This window comes from Setaria italica, chromosome VI (genome assembly GCF_000263155.2).
Source record: "Setaria italica strain Yugu1 chromosome VI, Setaria_italica_v2.0, whole genome shotgun sequence".
Classification (NCBI taxonomy): Eukaryota; Viridiplantae; Streptophyta; class Magnoliopsida; order Poales; family Poaceae; genus Setaria; species Setaria italica.
Genome location: NC_028455.1, coordinates 7,527,395 through 7,546,178, shown reverse-complemented (window position 1 = coordinate 7,546,178; position 18,784 = coordinate 7,527,395). Strand labels below are relative to the sequence as shown.

General features: G+C 38.3%; 1 protein-coding gene across 1 annotated transcript in view; it reads right to left on the bottom strand.

The window, feature by feature from the left end:
- Positions 1-18,490, bottom strand: part of LOC101784761 — a 22,933-nt gene extending 4,443 nt beyond the window's left edge. Inside the window, exons 1-37 of the mRNA XM_004972952.3 lie at positions 18,143-18,490; positions 17,688-17,765; positions 17,486-17,598; positions 17,296-17,389; positions 16,620-16,663; positions 16,453-16,521; positions 16,009-16,082; positions 15,001-15,181; positions 14,770-14,835; positions 14,577-14,656; positions 14,014-14,163; positions 13,295-13,358; positions 12,723-12,824; positions 11,795-11,971; positions 11,536-11,660; positions 10,297-10,447; positions 10,129-10,218; positions 9,921-10,022; positions 9,446-9,504; positions 9,260-9,362; positions 8,604-8,795; positions 8,404-8,520; positions 7,969-8,228; positions 6,362-7,881; positions 5,083-6,248; positions 4,426-4,554; positions 4,198-4,350; positions 3,258-3,848; positions 3,108-3,179; positions 2,476-2,940; positions 2,209-2,395; positions 1,891-2,125; positions 1,449-1,817; positions 1,129-1,245; positions 421-694; positions 228-341; positions 37-120 (exon numbers count right to left, since the gene is read on the bottom strand). Coding sequence (XP_004973009.1) covers positions 37-120; positions 228-341; positions 421-694; positions 1,129-1,245; positions 1,449-1,817; positions 1,891-2,125; positions 2,209-2,395; positions 2,476-2,940; positions 3,108-3,179; positions 3,258-3,848; positions 4,198-4,350; positions 4,426-4,554; positions 5,083-6,248; positions 6,362-7,881; positions 7,969-8,228; positions 8,404-8,520; positions 8,604-8,795; positions 9,260-9,362; positions 9,446-9,504; positions 9,921-10,022; positions 10,129-10,218; positions 10,297-10,447; positions 11,536-11,660; positions 11,795-11,971; positions 12,723-12,824; positions 13,295-13,358; positions 14,014-14,163; positions 14,577-14,656; positions 14,770-14,835; positions 15,001-15,181; positions 16,009-16,082; positions 16,453-16,521; positions 16,620-16,663; positions 17,296-17,389; positions 17,486-17,598; positions 17,688-17,765; positions 18,143-18,239 — 8,064 coding nt within the window. The 5' untranslated portion in view covers positions 18,240-18,490. The remainder of the gene's footprint in view (positions 1-36; positions 121-227; positions 342-420; positions 695-1,128; positions 1,246-1,448; positions 1,818-1,890; positions 2,126-2,208; positions 2,396-2,475; positions 2,941-3,107; positions 3,180-3,257; positions 3,849-4,197; positions 4,351-4,425; positions 4,555-5,082; positions 6,249-6,361; positions 7,882-7,968; positions 8,229-8,403; positions 8,521-8,603; positions 8,796-9,259; positions 9,363-9,445; positions 9,505-9,920; positions 10,023-10,128; positions 10,219-10,296; positions 10,448-11,535; positions 11,661-11,794; positions 11,972-12,722; positions 12,825-13,294; positions 13,359-14,013; positions 14,164-14,576; positions 14,657-14,769; positions 14,836-15,000; positions 15,182-16,008; positions 16,083-16,452; positions 16,522-16,619; positions 16,664-17,295; positions 17,390-17,485; positions 17,599-17,687; positions 17,766-18,142) is intronic.
- Between the last annotated feature and the right edge of the window lie 294 nt (positions 18,491-18,784).

Genomic DNA, 18,784 nt, shown 5'->3' with positions numbered 1-18,784 from the left:
GAGACATGCTAATCAAATTTGAAGACATTTATTTACCTCAGATGTGGATGGTAGCAACACATGAACATCATCATTGAGAATGTCCAGATTGAATGTACCCAAACTTCGTTCTCCAGGAATCTGTACATAGTATGAGGGAGAAACGATGTTGCATAATTTTTTTTTTAAAACTATTCAATGTTGCATAATTTGTTTAAGACAAGTCAAATTGATAACAAGCTACATACCTCAACAGTAAGGCGATGAGAATAGCAAGGCTCATCCCAAGCATATTCACAGGATGTGTAGGGATAAACAATTGTTTCAATAGATTCACATCTCTGCTGATATATCCGCAATTTCTGAATTTATTGAAAGAGTAATCATAAGAATGATAATAATTCAATTTCCAAACAAAGCTAGGAAGCACAAACTAGTTACCTCCATCGAAAAATTGTCGATCCTGTAAGGTACAAACCCAGTCTTGTCATCAGAAAGCAGAATCAGTACTGTACCAGTATTGATATTGTTTCTTCCAGAAAATTTCTTGCTGTGTATGTCTAGATCAGCATTTTGAACCTCAACTCGAACCATATATGATACACCTGAGGCACTATTCCTCATTTTCAGTTGAGCATCTCCCAGGTGATCAGGGAAAAAACTTCCCGACCATTGCCATCCTGGCCCATCAAATCGAATGGATACCAGCAACTCTCTGAAAACAAGGTTGTTCAGCACAAACAGTAAAATATAGGAAGATGTACAGAGAACAAAATGAGCATAGCACTCTGATTTTTTTTTTCTCGAGCACGCAGGACAGCTGTGTATCATTGCATTAATAGAAGAAGAGAGTTACAACACACAGCACTCTGATAAGAATGAGGTTTAGTACACTTTCAATTTTTAAATATAAGCAAGAATAGGATTCATTTTCATTTAATATTTTTTAAATATAAAGTCACATCAGTATATAGTAAACAACTGTGGCATGAACACATCATTGGAGAAAGTAGGGCTGTATAAAATTTCAATCCAGATTTCTGCAGCATGCATCTAAACCGTAAAAATCCAATTTTTGTGTTAAACAGTTCATAGGTTCAAACAAACCAGACTGCCAAGGTATACAGGGTAGTAAATGATGCAAATCACCTTGCTGTATCAGACCAGTGAAGGAAAGAGTGTTGCCCAGAACTTAAGTGCTTAGAAAACCTCGTTCCTTTTTGTCGAAAGAACAAATCATTGCTGCAAGCATTGCATATCACATATCTGCAAAATAGTAGGAACAAAGAACATAACTATTATTTTGTTGCTTTGCTTTCTAATGACTGGAATAGTTCCTCAAATATAGTGCTCTGAAACATTTTATATAGGGAAAATTCAACACTATTTATAAAGTTGCGGTAGACAAGGATGACAATTGGAAACAAATATGTCGCCACAACTTGATGAAATGGAAACCATTCAATTACCTTGGTCTGAAAGCAATAGCTCTTGTCCTTCCAAAAAGTTCAGTTGAAACAGGTATGGATGCCGCTGCAACTAAAAAGGCACCAGAAGTAGATGACTGAGGAATAGTAATATTTGTTGAACCACTTCCAGGGACAAGGAGGAAGGGATTTGACCAATCTCGCCGAGTTGTTTCAGTTCCATTATTAGGTGGATATGCATTCAACTTAACTGAAAGTTCAGTTGCTGGAGTGTGTCCATCAGGAGCAAACATATAAGCTTTAACCTCTTTGTCAAATTCTTTCTTTACAGACTCACTGTTATTGGTACAACTTATCACTGAAGAAGATCCATCCATCAAATCTAACACAGGCATTTTGCCTACAACGTGCCTGTAAGAGAAATTTGTACAGATTGTTAAAACGGACATAAAAACTGAATTCTAAAGGACAGAAAGACACTTACTGTATGGATGGATCAACAAGAGAAAGACCACTTTTTTCAAGCAAATGCCTTGCATGTCCATCCAACTCAAAACTAGGAGGAATCACAAGGGTGGATCCACTTCTCTCATAGCTGCTTTCAGTGACAGTAAGCAATAGATCTGTGCAATTGTACAACAAAAATGGAACAGAAAGATACAACTCTCTTGCGCCAGAACGAGCATCCATTGATTTCTCCAGCATAACATTAAGAGGAGCTGCAGAACAAATTGACATCAGAGCTTTATTATATAGTGGGCGTAAGTTCTTCAAAAATAAAAAGGAAGTCCGAACTCCATACAATTCGACAGATTCGAGTAGAAAGTAATTGTCTCTGTTGTGGAGAATTTGAAGCCATTTGACTTGGCTGCAGTAGAGAACGATTCGGCCCGGGGAAACTTTATGGCCAAGGACCTATAATCTTGAATATCAATTGTAATTCCAAGATCGTTGGAGGGATCAACAGAAAAAACAGAGGCAGAGCCCACCTGTGAATATGATTCACAACTTTGAAAGTGAAAAAACAAATGAGCTGAGATAAGATATATGAATGGCACCAGAACCTTACCTCCTTTAGCGAAACTACACGTGCAGACCCACCGTTATCTATTGTCAAAGAAATGCACACAGGGAGATAGTTCTTTATGAGAAGTGGTGTATTAAGCCTCACATGTCGTATAAAATGTGTCCTTGTCAAACTCTGCTTAGTATTACTTGGAGAAGAACTTCCAAGAACTGGTTGTGCGTTCAAACGTTCACTGCAGAACTGACCCTTCCGGGTACTTATAGATGAAGGGACATTGTACTCTTCAACAGATATGCAGCAACGAAATGGATCCTTACTAGGGTGAGCAGGATAGCAAACAGATGATTTCATGAACCCAACCCTGCTTTCACGTGAAAGCAAACTTGATAGGGAGCGGGTTTCACTCCATAGGTATGTTCTGCCAACAGGATGCCACCTAATCTGGCCAGCTTCAGACAAATGAACTGGCAGTGGAATCTCTTTGTTTGGAGGAATGGGCCCTATTACCTGAAGAATAAAGTTTACATAAGAAATCTCACAGTTGGTTCTTTTGGTGGATTTTTTTTAACCTTGGATAGAGATGAAAATTTTGAAGACATAGAAATGCAACTTAATTTCCTAGTAGTAAGTTCATCTAAAGAGTTAAAAATTGTTACAAAGTTGAAATTATGTACCTTTGAAGATACACCAAATGGTATATCGAACCTCAATTCGAGGGGCATTGATGTCTCATTGTACAGTATAACCTAGAAAAGGAGGCCATTAATATGTGTACACATCCAATGGTAGAGTTAATTGATTATTCAAACGGCATTAGTCATTACCGTTGAGTAAACTCGTATACGCTTGCTGTAATTCTGTAAGGAAACATCGAGCACCACAGGCACAATTAACCCATCGTTACCCTTTCTATTAGACGAAAATGCTCCTAAACTTTCTTCACCGAGAATTGGCTTTTTACTTGAAGAGAAGTTTACTTCAAAGAAGTAAATGCCCACAAGGTCCATTGACATTGGCTTTGAAGGCCCTGACGTTCCATCAAACTCAATGGAGATCATATAGTGTGATACAGCATTCATCCGTTTCTCAATGAGATGTTCAGAAGATCGTGCTTCTCTGTGTTGGAAAAAGAATTCATCAAGAGTTTCTTCGACGTAAATTGGGACAGCATACCCTGCTGGCACAAAGTTTTCATCTATTACAGAGAAATTGTCAATATCATCTGAATTAACAGCACCACGGTACACCTTGAACCTAAAGGGCAACGATGTGTCATTCGAGAGAATGTATGGTGCATATCTTCTGGTACGCACATCATCATGGCTTAATCTCAAGATTCCAGGATCTTCTCGAAGACCACCACCATTACTTGGATCAAGAGAATCTGTTATCATCTTGCTAAGTCTGATGATAGCCTGCATATGCAAATGAAGAGTTCAAAACAATAATTTAAGAACTGGGCCTCATAGATAATTATACATTCTATCATTACAAGTGATCTGGATCAAGATTCTACTATTACAAGTGATCAAAATTCCCAAAACCCAAATCTTGCACCAACCTCTTATTTTCCTTGAAAAAGATATATAGCAGATATAAAAGAAATGGGAAATGATTTACTATCCTGATTCTTGAATCGAAATGTTTTTATCAGCAATTAAACTACAAAAGCTATCGCTTAAAGCTACTGATAGTAAAAGTATTAACAACATTTGCTTCATGCCAAGAGAAAAATCACAGTATACCAGAATCACATTCACATACCTCAATTAAGGGTTCTGATATATTCAGATTAAGCTGCTTGCTTGAACTTAAACACACATCAGTACTGGGTGATATATCCAGCGCACAATCAGCACATTTTCTAAGCATATTTAGCTGAAACCTTGAGGGTTCTATGAAAGGTTCCCACATAACCTACAAAAATATAAGTTGTTATTCCAGCACCATCATAGCCAAAATTTGAGAGGCAAGAATAGAGTATTATTTTACCTTGTCAATGTTGTTGTAATTTACTAGAAGGTCAACAAAAGCAGAAACTTCTGTCTGATCCTTCATTTGACTAAATTGCACAGTTAAATTCTTCAATAAGGTCTCTATTACAGGTCCATGACTGCTCCACTGTCAAAATTACCGAGAACAAAGAGTATAAGGTTAGAGCTTGAATGAAACATAATGCCACATATCATATTTGATGTATAAAAAGTTCATAAAAATATATACAAATCTATTTTTTAACTAAATTACAGAAATATGCTCAAATCTATCTAATATTACCAAATAATGAAACAAACATAACCCATGCCTTGCCTGATCATGTCTGGTGGTCCAAATTCATCTTTAGATCAAAACATCTCTGTATCTTGCTGCTTACCAAATTATATATTGATCTGTGAATAGTACTAGTAAAATTTGTCCTGTCATCTAACGCTTTATGATAGTTAGTCCATTTTGTGATGTTTCTGTCATTACATAATTCACATTAACATTTCACGATGCTCTTTTGATGCCAATATAATTGAACTGTTTTTTTTAATCTTCCAATGGGCATCAGTATTGATGCACATAGCTGAACCAAACATTTCCAACATTTAATAAGCAACTAGTTTAATAAAGTCCAAGGACTAGCATCAATGGAACACTACTTACCCTTCCATCATTTAGAAGAAGAGACCCTTTCCTTAATCCTGCCTTGAATGTCACAGAACAAAAGGAGGGTGCAGATGATGCAGCAGGAAATTCGAGTTCCATATTGCGCCAAAAGCTAAATATCTGGTGCGAAAAACTAGCATCCATGTATTCAGCTTGTAGATCAACAGAAACATGTTCCAAACCCTTTGCTGACTGATGAATATAACTAGAAGATTTGACCTTAGATATATGCAGAAATGGAACAGAGGTACCCTTGTTCTCTTGAATCATTTCCAGCATTATCTTCATCCTCTCTAAATCACATTTAAAATTCATGCAGCTATCACCTGACATCACCACAAAATGTTTACTCTCAAAAGTTAAGGTGACAAACTTGCAACCTTTTGGTTCACGATATTGAATATCATCTGCCTCATGATGAGTGCTCATTTGCACTGTAAAAGAAGCGGGAGTCCCGGCCATGTGATTTCTTGTGTGATTTTCTTCTTTCTCCCAGATAGGTATATGAACAACACCAGCAATACTTTCGCATGTTACCACTAAGTTGGGATCATCTCGTGAACTAAATTCTGATGCAATAAATGGTGATGATGTCGTCTCTGGGAATTGAGGCGAAGCTGCTGGATGCTCCATTGGCAAACTGTCTACCTTTTTCTTTACATATGAATGGAAATGATTAACAATCGTATTCCAATCCTCTAAATATAACCAGACCTCGAAAAGGGGTACACTTAGTAATATCTCATCTTGTCCAGCATGGTGCTTCGTAAACTTGATGAAAACAGGAGATAGAGGCCCATCAGAAACAATGGAGATGAGAGTGTAACCACCGGGTGACTGCAGGGCTAAAGAAACAATCTCAAGGTTCATGCGCTCTGGTTTTTCACTAATTAGTACAGCAGAAACACCAAACTCCAGGTTTGCAGTGGCAATCCTCTCCAGTGCCAAATTTTTATCTTTCGAGCGACCCAAGAGAATCCTCAGATCCTTGATCGAAATGGTGATATTGGTACGCTCGTTAGGGTCAGGGTTGTCCTCATTGAAACTTCTATGTTCTAAAAACTGCAAGGCATTGCCATTGTACATTTTGCTTTCTTTGCCAATCGAAATTAACTGGTCAATAACACCAATAACTGTCTCCATCCCATTTATAAAATAGAGATCTGTAGAAGATTTGACAAAGTTCAAGAAGTAAAAGATTTGGCACTGCAAGAAGTTAATATTACATAAAGACATCTCAAGAAGTTAAAAAGCAAGATCAATAATGATCTGGTACCTTCAGCAACCAAGTTGCATTGTGATATTTTGCTCATAATTGAGGTGGGCAAAATAGGCTGCTGGGACCACGATATTTCTTTGCAAGGAACCTGAATCCATATGCCAGCATCAAGCTTTTCAATAAGAGAATGGATTCTCTTAGGAATATTCTCATCAAGCTTCAGCATAAAATTTGTTTGTTCACCTACGAATAGAAGTGATATGGATGCATTTCTTGCATATATGCAGATGACATCAACTCTACTGGAAACTATGCACTCCGAACTGAAGAATTCTTTGGGAATACGCTTTGCAAATTCTACAGAACTTCCAGTTGCAATGAACTCACAGAAAAAATGTGGAACTCCCAGCTTTAGACAAAAGAAATCTTGCTCTTCCACAGGAAAAATTACGACACAATCACAGATCTCAAATTTGTATGTTATGCAATCGTGTGATTCTCCCATGCACTCAAGATTGTTACCTGCCAACGGGTGTTCCTGTTCTGCTATAGGATTCCAGTCATCCAACAAAAAGAATCCAACAAACATAGCCAGTAACTTTGATGGCAATACACAGCAAACATTTTGAATTCCAACACAAACTTCGGTTGACAGTGCAGGTAAGTCTTTTTTAACTCGGACATTGAGCACGCTAGCATTATGATGCGAACATGTGCCCCAGAGTAGCTCATGGATGTTTGGTGGAGTCCATGGTGAAGCAAGAGTCAAATTGTTTGCAGACAATAGTAGGTCCCATGAGCTTGCGTCAAAAAAAGTGAGTGTTGCTATAGATTCAGGAATGGTAATTGTTGCTAAAGTACCACATGATTCCGGGAAATGTACTCTAACTGAAACAAGAGATAGGTCCAGAACAGTTCTGCTGACATTCTTGTGGTTATTTGATGAGGTAGATAAACAGTTTGCATGCTGAGTGATAGACAGTGAATTGCTCGCAAGATCTGATGCATGAGAGCCATTCAAACCTGAAGAATCATGACATTGCTCATTCTTTGAATATGAACTTTCTTGTGCTTGAACATCTTGAGTTCCTAAGCATCCAAAACTATATCCATATGTGTAATCTGTATCTACAAAGGGAAAGTGGTCAACAGAAACCCCTGTGAATAGTGTGCCATCTGCACCACATAAATTTGACAAGGAAAACTTGGGAAGCATGCCATTATTTGCTCCGGATTTCCTGGAACCCTGATCAATCATTGCTGATTCAATAACACTGCCGACTGAAGGTCCTGAATCAAGATTTCTCAAAAACATCCGTATCTGGCCAATAACAGATGGGTTAACATGCAGATCAACATCACGTATATTTAGCTGGTACACATGATGCATTTGATCATCATACATGTGAGTTCTGTAATGCAGATTCAAGCAAGCTTCAACAGAATTTTCAGGACATTGTGTTAAATTTCCTGATAAACATAGCACATGTGAATCTGATTCATCCTTCCACTTATTGGAAGTAATATTGATCGTCTTCATGACGAGAGAAAGGTCTGACAATTCACAGACAGCATACCTACAAATTACAACAACAAACCACACATAAAAAAAAAGAAAACAGTAAAAAAAATCAAGATTGCAAGATTAGTAGCCAATTATTAACCTGATATCTATGTCTTCAACAGCAACCATGATACCTGAACTTTCATCATAATTACCATCAAGGTCAATCTGTAAACCCAACTTAGCTAGCTTGAGAGAGACAGACATATTTAAGGCTAATTTCTTGTGTCCATGTGTCTTGGCATTATCAAATGTACCGTTCCCGACAAGGTTAGTTCCTTTCACTGTAGGCAAATTAACAATAGCACTGTACATTGTCTGAGAGAGGTACATGTCAATGAATGGCACAATAAAGCCAACCTGCCAAAATAATAGTTTAGAAAAAATTCTGCTTACAAAAACTTACATCAACAGAGAATGTGTAAGCAAACACATTGCACAAACCATGGTAAACCAACTTCAGTATACACTTGTACTGTTACACCAGAACCAGATCATTTAAGACAAAATTGTCATTGTCCTTTAAAAATCTCACCTCCAATTGTTTTAGCACTGGTTCGTCTAGGAATACACATAATTGAAGTGCGATGGAAGCATCAAGTTTAATCAGTGTGGAGGAAACATTATGTCTGTCAGGCAGCAATACCTTCACCTGCAAACAATCATTTATTGTTGTTTCATGGAGATATTCAATAAACAAAAAAACAGAACAACAAATTATGCACCATGTCTGACCTGAAACCCAGTAAGGCCAACTTCAAAGTGGTTATAAAGCTCATCCAACTGGATACCAAGTAGCATATCATCAGAAAAATAACTAGGAAGACTTTTTGATATGCGATCAAGAAAGGAATTGTTTTCTTGTGTCTGAGAAACATCCTCAGCATTATCTTTGGACCGAATGAATAAATCTCCAGCCTCAACAACCTGCAGTTACAATAATTGTTCAATGATAAAAAAAAGAAGAAAAACTAGCCATTGAATCAACCAATTGAAGCTACAAATGCAGATGGTGATAATTAAGTTAAGACTCATTAGAATGATCTTTCTTCTGACAAGTGCATCTATTGATTTTGTAGGAGCCTCATGTTTTGAAACAACAACACAGGCAAATGGGGCCTTCAAAAAAGTCGCATCTTCCAAATTTGCTTCCATGACTTATTTACAAACATATCAAATGTCAAATTTAAATTTCAAACTTGAAATAAATTAAACAAGGCCAGTTTATCAAATTCTGGTTGGGTTCAGGGAAAACTGGTAGCCATCAATACCAATATGAATTTGGGAACTTAATATGTAGAAATTATGCTCACATAAATATCAAGGTATTAACATGCCGATTGAGCACTATATAAGACAATGTTATTTAGCATTAGCAGTTTAGCACATACCATGGTAAGTTCTTTCCTTTCACAATTCTGTGATGGTAGCCTAATGGCGAAATGGTGAATCCTCAAATCCCAAATAAGCTTTTTACGATTAGAAGACATGTACCTTGAATTATGTTCAAAATATTACTCAAAGTATACAATCATACTACGGTATGAACAGAAAAGAAAGGGGAGATGAGTTGATACTTTAGTTTTGAGACAAGTCGTGCTCCCAAATTATCGAACCGATTTAGAGAGGAAAGCACCTGCGTAAATCAGAATAGCCATGCATAACATTGCTTACAGAGAGAACTGCATGAAATATCCAATGTCTCTCTACCACCGATACAGTATAATTAAACACTTTGAAGGACCAACAAAGAAATGAAAAAAAATGAGCTAATGTCAGGCGATTTTGCATTTTTGCAAACGAACAAAAATATTTATAGAGAGGGGACCATGGTTACAACAGCAAACATTCTAACTTCTATTGTACCAAACATTCTCAAAAAGTCTCACTTGGGAAACCAATTGCATATTGGCTATTGCATCCATCTCTTTCTTAATTACCAGTGTTAGCTATGTTTAATAAATTTATGCATAAGAACTCAGTAACAGTAACAAAGCAAGAAGATATAAAATAGACTACAATAGAATATGGATGCACAACAACAAGACTTACCCTATCATGCTGAAACTGGAAAGAGGAAAACAGATCGTAGACGTGTAGGACGTTAAACAAAAATTCTGGTTCATAGATGGCACTGAATTCCTGGACAACAACCTGAAATGGAACATGACAATATACTAATATCAGCACAATCATGAACACCGCATGTGCAATAAGCCAATAACTTTATTTCTAACTCTATAGAAATGAACATAAGTACTCTTGTTGAAGCTTCTGATCCTTGGTTTGACTTGGGAAAGTCAACTTGGATACTGATAACAGGTGCCCCGAGACCATCACCAGTGCTACACTAAAATATGTACCAATTTAAGAAATAAGCATCCCACAAAATGGAACAAAAAAGATTGAGGATTAAACCACATTGTACCTTTTCGGCCATTAAGATTTTCATATCATTTGACGGGTTGATAACTTGAAGAGAATCAAGCCAGGCAAGAATAGTTGCTGAATCATCCCATTTTTTCAATTCCATACCAAGCCCAGCAAACACTGCATCTACAAGCTTCATGCCGAACCGCCTAGACCACCAATGCGCAGAAAAGTTAGTCGATAACAAAGGGCCTCTCATCCCTCTACGTTAAATCATTCATGCAGCAAAAGAAATCTTGACCATTGGCTGCAAATAATTGAACTTAAAATATTGAATTTTTGAGTTGCTAGTGTTATATACGCATCTGACAAAAAAAGAACAAATAACCTGGAAGGACACATGATGAATTAAATGATGAAAATGTAGTAAATCTGCATTTATTTATGTCCAACATACAATGCATTTTTACCATTACTTGCTTGGGACTCTAAGGCTTTTTGGGCAAGCTCAGGATAAGATCATCCTGGGCAACTCTTACAAAATAACCAAACATGGCTTTCTGATGGCAGTTTTTCATGCAAGTTGTTGGAACTCTCAATTAGGCCACACAGAATCCTATAAAACCTAACACTTCAGTATCCCCACAAAGCTGCTAGTATTTGTGAACATTCAGAATAAAATACTTCAAGTTCAATTGCCACCACGACACATCTTTTAAGTTGATGCATTTTCCTCCCTAGCGAGTTGTTAGAACTCTTATAAAGACTAAGGGCGTGTTTGGTTGCCGGCCACACCCTGCCGCACAGCAGGTGCCGCAAGGCTATAGTTGAGGCGAGAAAACGCACCGCAAACAACGGTGTATCGTGTGGCGTGCTAAAAGCAAAGAAGCAACCAAACAGCACCAGGTTTTCTCTAGGGCCGCCTCGCTTGTGGCATGGCGGAGTCTGGCGCAGAACCAAACACGCCCTAAGCGGAGACAATCTTTAGAGCCATGATAGAATAGGAGTAAAGTGCACCCGGGATCCTTAAACTTTTCATGGATTCTCATCTAGATTCATGAACTCTCAAAGTGAGCATCTGGGTCCATAAGACCATTATTGGACCTATAGTGGACAACTTGAAAAGCTTTAAGGAACCAGATGCTCACTTTGAGAGTTTATGGACCTATATGAGAATCCAAGGGAAGTTTTAAGGACCCTGGGTGCATTTTACTTACTAGGGTTGTCAAACCTTTTGAGTAGCTAACTTTACTAGTTATAGAAAGGCCATAAAAGACAAAAGAATTGCAACACTTGCCTGGAGGCGACAGTTGTGACTATCTGAGAAACAGATAGTCTAACAAACAAAGAATAGTAGTTTTCTTTCGTCAAATAATATTCAGCAGAAGAAACGGGATGAAATTCTGTTCCCTCGTATATATCCTGAAACGGAAAATAATGATCTCAGAACTGCCTGTTCCTAAAAACTTACTGCATAAAACTGGTTAGCCACGTTCAAGGAAAAAAAAAAGAATTAACCACATAAGCAGAATAAGTCAAGGGCTATAAAGTATAACCTTAATAATGTCTTCAGAAACAACACCAGCAAATGAGCTACTGTCAGCTGTTCCACCAGCACCAAGCATTCCAAGAGAAAGCCAGTTTAGCCACCCCCGGCTTGCCCCTGCCGACTGTTCATCAGTTCGAGGACTTCCTGGACTAGACGTATCTTGTGTAGATTTCACCAATGATTCCTGCCAATTATCAGTGAGGTGTTACCATAGATAACGCTGAAAAACAAGGAAATACATTCTTAAACAAGAATATAGGAAAAATGCGAAGAATGAACAACTAAAGATATATATACCTTCCAATACTGCATGCACTAGACAAACATAATGTTTATTCTTCTAGGAAGCATAAATGTATCAAAGTTACTTTCTACCCAAAAAAGAGAAGTTATAATACTCCTGGTTCAGTCCCACTTTAAAGAACATATACATGACATGCGATTTGGTAGTCCTTCACAGCAAGTGCCTTCAATCAGGGTTTTCAGCAGGTCACAGCAATTGCCTCAAACAGTTTCTTTTTTCCAGCAGCTGGTATTTGATGTGCCAAACGATTCATGAACAGAAAGACCTGAACAGCATTTTTGGTGTCAAAGTCACCCCTGAGTTACTACAACACTTCAGATATGATGCACATACAGATATGTACCAACAGGAAACTAGAGCCCACTATGTGTAAGCCTTGGAGAGCCAATATTTGCTTAGCTTCCAAGGCTAACGATAGTTCAAACAGCATCAAACCAACTTAAACAGGTACTTCCCAGCCCAAGTGGTGTACCAACCATGAATCATGGATGTTATATATGAAATGCAGGTAGATACAAATTCAATCACAGTGGTCAAAATGTTTAGGTCACGTTTTCAACCCTAGTGGCTAAACTGAACAAAATAATTCACAATCACCCACACACATTCTTCTAATAGAAGCATCAACTACCTGCAGTTGTTGCTCTGCCATTGTTCTGTAGTTAAGTATGTCATCTATATCACATTCTTTGTCCATATTTTCCAGCTCTTGTAGAATGTCTTTACTAACAATCTGAAAAAAGCAAACATATAAATTCATGAAAAACATGACACGTAGAAACCATATGTATATACATAAAGGAAAAATCTCCTGATACAATACAATCTAAACTTTAATTCGGAAATTTCTCTAGAGAGAAAATTCATCGATAAATATTGTTTACTTGGAAGAGGGAAACAACATACAAATAAGGGGTTATATAGCCAGTGTGACCAAATTCCAAATATAGGTATGGTGAGCTCAATGTGAGAATCAGCATCTTTTTGCCAAAACAGCAGTGAAAACTGACAGGACCACATGCATAGGATTTATGTGTAAACTTTAAAAGGTTGGAATCAGTAAGCAAAGTTACAGCTACCCTTTTTTTTTTGCGAAACAAAGTTACAGCTACCCAGCCTTGATTCATTGTACATTTGCACTATAACAATTGTTTATTGTACTTCAGAATCATGAAAAATGAAAGTTCATGAATAAATGAATACCTGTCCTTTCTGCAGAAGTTCCAATTTCATTCGGTACAATTTGACGTATCCTAGGCGGTAATTGCTGCCAAATGTATAGAAAACACACAATATTTAAATGTACTGGAAGTTTTAATCCAATAGAAAGGAAAACGGTAGATTAAAACAATGCCGTGTAAGCAAAAGATGCAAGTATTGTTCTACCTTAAGTAAGATCACCAAACAGCGAAGCGCTAGTACAGGACCAAAATGAGGCAGTACTGATAAGTGAATAATGAATGATAAACGTGAAAGGTGTTCTCACAATCAGACCTAATTGAAAGCCGTGTGCCTATTTTTAAGGTACTGCCTTCTGCTGATGGACCCAAATCAAGAGTGATGTTTCTAGGATTACAACAGGAAAACCAGATCATCAATTTCAGGTATCATCTATGGCACAATGGATTTTTTTTAATATTCCTATCTGTCAGCAGATAGGCTCTATGCTTTATTTTGGTCTGAGCTCCCTGAAGCTTGCTAGCAGAAAAGAGAAACTAAAACATATTCATGAAACCATTTAATGCATTTGCTGTGATTGACAACCTAACCATGACACAAAAGAAGACCATCAAACCACGCAGCAGTTCTTTATTGCCATAAATTCTTTCAAGAAACTTCAAATTCACTGTGCCCATATTGTACCATTCAACTGATATAGTAATTCTGTCGCAATCAAATTGAACAAGGAAAGACAAACTTACAGTCGCTGCTTAAAATAACGCCATGAAGTTTTCTTCAGTCTTCTGCGAACATCTGCTAATACTGAATTCTGAGCATACTGCCACCACCTTCTCTGCCAACCTTTGTGTCTCTTAGATAAAGAGCTTTGAGATGGGCGGTAACGACCATATCTGTGGAAGTTACAGGAATATTGTTAAGACTCACTTGTTGCATCAGATATTATAGGTAACTCAAAATCTGGCATCCCTTGTTCACATTAAACAAATCAGTAAACCAAATGAGTTCCATATATTCAAAGACATTAATTCCATCGTAACATATTGTTATGGGAGAGATGATCTGTTGCAAATTCCATTGCCCATTTACTGGCTATATTGCGGCAGTTATCAGGCATCACAACCTTATCTATTTGAAGGTAGAAGGATCAGGGGCAAGTGAACAGGCAATGACTTTAAGTCAGGAACAAGATCTTTTATGGAAAAACAAAAGAAACCCATGGTTTCCATATACAAAATGAATGGTAGTGGATTTTATTAATAGGATAACAAGGTAGGAGTTTTTAGTCATCTTTAGAATAACTTACTTTGTTCGCAAATCACAGATAGTGAAGTAATCATAAAGATTTAAGATTTGCTGGAGCTGGATCTCATCAACTGATAGTGCCTACAGACAAGATGGAAATATAAGCAGGTGCTCAGATCAATCCTGAAGTTCATCACAGATGATACTCTATCTACATATGAAATTAGACATCTAGAAAAAATTACAAAACGAACCAATGCACTTAGCTCTACAGTCATGTCATACTGAGGGGCACCATCAAGCTTTGCAGCTTTGTTAGCCTACAATAAAGACATGATTGCATTAGATCAAGCTGATCACATTAAAAAAAAAGGCAACTAAGTAAATATGAGAGTATTCAGAAAGCTCTGGAAGCCTTTTGGAAAAAGAAGACTGATGACAGTATCGACATTGATGGAAACATGTTGAGGGAACAATGCACTTACAAGGACAGACACAGTCACAGAAAATGGATTTACAAGATAATCATCCCTTGAGTGGCCATTTCCAAGAGCACCAACATTGCATAGGTCCTGCTGTTCTTCTAACTGATGACAGTAAATTCCAACATCTGATATCTCTATTATCTTGTTTACTTCATCTTGTCTAGACCTAGCCATCAATGACCTGCACAGAAAGACGATGAACATTAATGTATTGTATACAGAGTATAAATATAGGTTTGAATCAATTGCATGGAATACCATGTCTGTGAGCTTACAAAGTATATGGCAACAATGTTTCTATTCCATAACCATTATAAAGTCCATGACAATATGTGAGAGAAAATTTTAACGACAGCGTAAAACCTTCCTAACAGTTTTCACACCAGAAAAATGAGCGCTTTTATCCGCAAATAAAATCAGGTTGTGCTCCATTAAGCAAATCTAGAGCACCAAAGGAAACTCCAAAGACAGAACTTTAAAGTAAAAAAGCAAACTATCCACTTGTAGTTTTGTGCTCCTTCAAGAGTTGAGGCATTAATGTGTAATGGTAGTTTCTACAGTATGCTTCCATGTTAAGCTGGCAATATTCCCAATATGATACGACACTAAGGTATTTCCACATAATCGCAAGCATTTTTCCATTATTTCTTAGTAATTGCATCTGAGAACCGAGCGAGCTCAGTTGGTACAGTCTCCCATCAAGGAGACCATCCACCAGGCTCAAACCGGGTTTCAGCGAGCTTTCCTCGCCGGCCAGGGTTCAGCACTCCCCTTCTTTTAAGACAACACCCCTCTGGCCGTGGTCAAATTCTTTTTTACTAATTGTGTCTCAGTTTCATCTGTTCCAAAATTATATATTTTCTAAACAGAACATATCCTCTAATCCTAATCTTCCATGATGAAAAAGTTGTAAACGGAGAAGAACTTAACTAGCATAGTGGAAGCTTTTGTTCTCAAAATCTAGCTTTTTTTCTAGAACAAAGGAATGAAATGATTGGATGAGCTCACATGGTAAAACTTTGCTTCTGAGTATCTGTTTGTATTGAGAGACTGGAGAATTCCAAACCAAATACAAAGTTCCCCTATTGACATTTCACCAAGAAAAATAGAAAGATGTCAGAGTAGAACGGTAGATGTAAGAACAAAAGTGGGTGAAGTACACTGAAACTAGGTTGCTGGCAGAAGGAAATGCCCATTAGATGTTATTTGGATATCTATTTCAAGCAACCAAATTACGATTTCAGAAGGGCAATAGACTAAAGAGGGACACATGGATTTTTTTTCCTTTCAAAAGGGCAGAGGTTAAGATTACAAATTAAATTCAGCCGTCATTGTGATATCATACGAAAAAAGAATTTGGGTATTTCCTCATCTTCATGGGAAACCAAACTTAGATGCCAACTGAAACAAAACCATGCACACCACTGAATAATAGAATACAAACAGACGTACTTGATCATTGTGAGTATCCATGTATACGATATGAAAATTTCGCATAGAAACTTGGATATTGTCCAGTATCTGCCATCAGGAGTCAAACAAAACCAATAAAATAACCTATGTTTCAGCACGGCCTTCAAAATTACTGATGTTTGAGCGAAATAATGCAAGTTTGATACCTTTGCCGATATGTAGGATAAAAATGACTGGCCCGTTTGGTTATCTGAAGGTCAAAAGAATAGGAAGGTCATGAATAGTGTAAATTGCATAACTCTTCTGAACACACACGAGATTTACAGCAATTACGTTAAATTTGGATAAATTTAAGTACAAGAAATATGTTAGCAAGTGATTGCAAAGAGTTTATTATTGGAAATCTTCAAATCTTTTTTCGAAGGTTCCTTGATAAACACATCTTATAGACTTAAACGCATACTTAGTATATATGACATGAAAATTGTGAGGTTTTGTCTATGTTACCAGTTCAGTGAAATTTTATATTCAATAGAATAGAAAGGGCATGCAGTAGAAAAATAAACAAAAATGTGACAATCCGAAAACTAAAGCTACCCCTAGAATACGCAACTGAACTTGTTAAGCTAACAGTGAAGTAAATTATCATAAAGATAAAATGACTTTTTGAAATTTACTGAACCAACAGAAGGGTATTTTGATTTGGGGATACATAGATGGCATAAGGGATCAGGATACGAGGGTAGGCTAATCCTAACCCTTCATCTTTTTCAATTGAGGATTAAAACTACCCCATTAACATATCCTTATCCCAATCCCAATCACAACCCTCTATCAAATAAATCCAAACAGCCTATAAGGAACATGGGTATGAAGGCTGACCTGTAACTCTTCTGGAAAATTTAGCAAGCTCAATGGCATTAAGTTTAGCCAACTTTCCAGCTAGTTCTCTCTTATCCAGAGAATCTGAGCTCCACTGATCAAGAAACAAAGAATTCATTGGTCAAAAAGGTGCAAACATATGTGACGAGCAAATTGAGCAGTGTAATACGTCCAAAATTCAATGCCATGCCTCAGAGTCCTCCCGCGGGCATGCACAAACAAAGACATCTTCTATGACAATAATAATAGGGTCCCATCCAAGCTTTTTCCATGGAATCCTGATGCTTAGCTTCCCAATTCGCCCTGCACAGCAGCAGAACAGAACTAAAATTTGACAACTATGCAATGGTTAACATACAGGAAAACACTAAATTGCATCAGGAAATCAATACCATTCTTCAGTGCGAATGGCAGCTGCAGGTAGTCAAAGGCTTCCAGAATCAGCTCTACATTTTTCAGCAGTATTTCCTCTGCAGCACATGGGGTCATCAAAAACACAATCACGATCACACACACAGCACTGTCACGAGCCGAAGCCATTAAGTTCACTACGAGGAATTACTTAGCAAACCATGTCTTACTAAAATAACTGTAACACTGAACAATGCGCAAACTGCAGATAAACCCCGCAGTCCGATCAAACCCGGCACTGATCAGGCAGGAGAACTACTACACTGTGATGGAAGCCAAAACTAGAGGAACACCAAACGCTGTCACGGAATTCGAAAACAAATGCTGCGGGGCAACAGGACAGGCACGAATTACTGCGTTTTTCGGGGTTGAGGCAACCGCCGTGATTGGGCGAAGCGGGCGCTAGAGAGGAGGGGAGGCGGGATCGAGGACTGACCGTTCCAGAAGCCGATCTTAAGCTGCTCCTTCTGGATGCCCTTGACGTAGCGGCCGAGGAGGCCGGCGAGCACCTGGCTCACCACCCTCTCGAACATGGCGGCGGCGGCGGGGGGGGCACCCTAGGGAGCCCGCGCTCCCATGTAGCGGGGAGGAGACGGGGAGGGAGTGGAGTGGAGCGGCGCGGAGGGTGACGAGGAGGCGCCGGGAGGAGGAGCAGGAGGAAAGGGAGGCGAGCGGCGGATGGAGAGGCCGGGTGGCGGCGTCGGGGCTGGGCCTTTTCAGTTCCGTTTGCTTGGAGAAGGAGGCGGGCGACGGAGGCGACGGCGATTCGTGCCACCCCTGGCCTCTGCTGCGCTGCCTGGGCTCCGTGTCCGTGGTGGACGGCTCCGTAGTGCCACGTATGAGAGTACACGTCTACACGGCATGTATCCGTGTAACCGTATAATGTAATAATGATTTTTTCCTATACATGTATTTCCGTATCTTCTTCTGTGCTCGATGTATATCCATGTGGCCGCACATGTACCCGGCGTGTATTTCTATATTTCGTAAGGGAAAATAAACGTACTTCACATGTAGTATCTGTAATTCCGTCTGTATACATCAAATAAATGGAACACTTTCTCAACATCACAATATA